The 2,464-nt window shown below is 45.8% G+C and overlaps 1 protein-coding gene across 1 annotated transcript; it reads left to right on the top strand.

The window, feature by feature from the left end:
* The first annotated feature begins 498 nt into the window (after positions 1 to 498).
* LOC123403880 lies at positions 499 to 1,669 on the top strand. Its single transcript, XM_045097794.1, has 3 exons — positions 499 to 565; positions 746 to 824; positions 992 to 1,669. Exons 1-3 carry the CDS (start codon positions 560 to 562, stop codon positions 1,477 to 1,479), a joined length of 573 nt encoding a protein of 190 aa, XP_044953729.1. The 5' UTR covers positions 499 to 559; the 3' UTR covers positions 1,480 to 1,669.
* Positions 1,670 to 2,464: the final 795 nt, after the last annotated feature.

A 2,464-nucleotide genomic window follows, 5' to 3' on the forward strand; every position in this document is an offset into this window, starting at 1 on the left:
AATGAGTTGCTTTTTATGTATTCACTCAAAAAAAAATTCTTCTCTAATGCGCTCTCGTGGATTCCTTACCGAACAGAAAAAAGCGACAAAGTCTTCCGGCCAAGTCGCCACTTAAATATCTGAACTTGGGGATTTTGTTTATTGGCGATGATCGCTCTTTCTGAGAACATATCGGTGATACTTGATTTGCTTACTAATTAAACAGGACTTGTCATATAAACACGATCTTATGAAGTACTTAACTGAAAATATGAGTAGTGTCAGCACCGTTATGTCATACTCTCTCCGTTTTTAAATATAGACTTTTTTAAGATTTCACTATGGACTACATACGGATGTATCTAGACATGTTTTGAAGTGTAGATTCATTTATTTCGCTCCGTATGTAGTCTACAGTAAAATATTTAAAAGGTCTTGTATTTAAGAACGGAGGGAGTACATCTCTAGAAGTGTGTACGGGGAGTATATATATGAGTAGTACACAACCTTCGTTTTTTTAGTACTTGGAGGCAGCATTTGTTTTCCTTCCGTCATCTACTGAGCAGCAAAGCAAAAAGTCATGAGGGTTAGCGCTCCTTTTCTTTAGTTTTTCTGATACAAAACATTCATCATTCTTGTTATTGTTGTTCTTCTTCTTCTTTAAGACTATTTTATGTGTTGTCTTATGTACATCCAGTTCAATTGATTCTTTGCATATTTGCGTAACTTACGAACTGTTCTTCTTGCAACTATAAACAAATTTCAGAAGGAGATCATCATTCGGATGTATGTGAACTCGGAGAAATACCAAACCAAAGCCATGAAAGTGGCAGCCACTGCTAGCGGTACGTATATACGGCTATATGTTAGTTCATCTTGTTTTTTAGATTTGTGATTCTTCCATAACGAACGATGGAAGCTTAATTCATTCCTTGCCCGCAAAACTTTCCCGTTAATTAATTAAAGCTAGCGTTGCCACGAGATGATTAACTGGGTTGGGAGGACCGTGCAGGGGTGGAGTCGGTGACGCTGGCCGGCGGCGACAAGAATCTGCTGCTGGTGATTGGCGACGACGTGGACTCGAACAAGCTAACCAAGAACCTCAAAAAGAAGGTGGGCGCTGCGGAGATCGTGGAGCTGAGGACGCTCGACACGTTCGGCGTGTCGTCGCTCCCGCTCCCGGCGGGGACCAACGGGGCTGTTGCGGCGGGGCGGTCGCCGTACAATAGTTCGCAGTACTACCAGTACAGCGCGGCGCCAAGTCCCTATGCCTACCACCACCACCAGTCGCCGCTGGCCGCGCAAGGTGGCTATGGCTACGGCTACGGCAGCAGCTACTCACGCGCGGTGGCGCGCAGCCACCCGGGAAACTACTCGCCCCTGGTTGAGAGGCACGACTACTACCCCATGGACCACTCCTCCTCCTCCGGCGGCGGCAGCACCAGCTACAGCTCGGTGCCTCGCCGCGAGAGTGGCTCCGGTGGCTGCTGCATACAGTAGCACACACCCCCATCGCCTGCACAGCTGGATTGAGCTTCTCATGAAAGTTTTCTTCTTATGGGTTTTATTTTGGTGTTCTTCTTTTCATCAGTTTGGAAGGTTATAGCCGACCTTGTAAATGTTAATTAGCTGGCTGTCGCCCTGTTGATGGTCTGAAGTGGTGTCAGATGTTTCTGCAATTATGTTGCTACTCGAGTTTGTGTTGTCGATCATGATCAGAATCGCGTATTCCATTTTCATCTGAACTTTGCTAACTGCATTAGGGCTGTTGCTGCGCGACGCGAGGGCGTCGATTTACATGGATCGATCATGTCTGCAGCTTAGCTTGATCTTCTAATACAAATTGCTTGCTTGGCAAAGCCACATTTCTGGTATAACGTCGCCATCCGTACAAGGGGTAAAATTAGAAGGAGAATCACAACAAGTCACTACTCACCAAGCGATCCCCGTTATTTTTCGACTAGTAATACCTACTCCTTCCGTTTCTAATTATAAGTATTCTAAGAGATTACACTAAAGATCTACTTCCTCGGTTTCTAAATATAAGTCTTTTAAGATATTTCACTAGAAGTATACATACGGAGCAAAATGAATGAATCTATACTCAAAATTATGTCTATATACATCCGTATGTAGTCCATTAATGAAACCTCTTTAAAGACTTATATGTAAGAAAGGAGGAAGTACATATGAAGCAAAATGAATGAATCTACACTCTAAAATATGTCTATATACATCCGTATGTAGTTACTGGTAAAAACTTTGGACACATGTAGACTGGTAGAGCAGTCGAAAGACATCTCGTGAGCCAGCCGCCGCCACCCCATCTCGCCGGTTCCACGCCGCTGCCCCGGCTCCCGATCTGCCCGGCCCGCGCTCCTTCAGTCCGGCACCTCACGAGCACGTCGCCGGCGCGCATCCTCTCCGCATAGAGACACGCACCACGTCACCACCGGACCCCTCTCCGCCCCCTCCCGCTTCGCTG

The sequence above is a fragment of the Hordeum vulgare genome, chromosome 6H (assembly GCF_904849725.1).
Source record: "Hordeum vulgare subsp. vulgare chromosome 6H, MorexV3_pseudomolecules_assembly, whole genome shotgun sequence".
Classification (NCBI taxonomy): domain Eukaryota; kingdom Viridiplantae; phylum Streptophyta; class Magnoliopsida; order Poales; family Poaceae; genus Hordeum; species Hordeum vulgare.

What these genes read in the sequence shown, in the direction of transcription:
- LOC123403880 (XM_045097794.1), top strand. An exon ending in AGTGGCAGCCACTGCTAGCG is followed by an intron (nt 825 to 991) that starts GTACGTATATAC and finishes AGGACCGTGCAG; the next exon opens with GGGTGGAGTCGGTGACGCTG.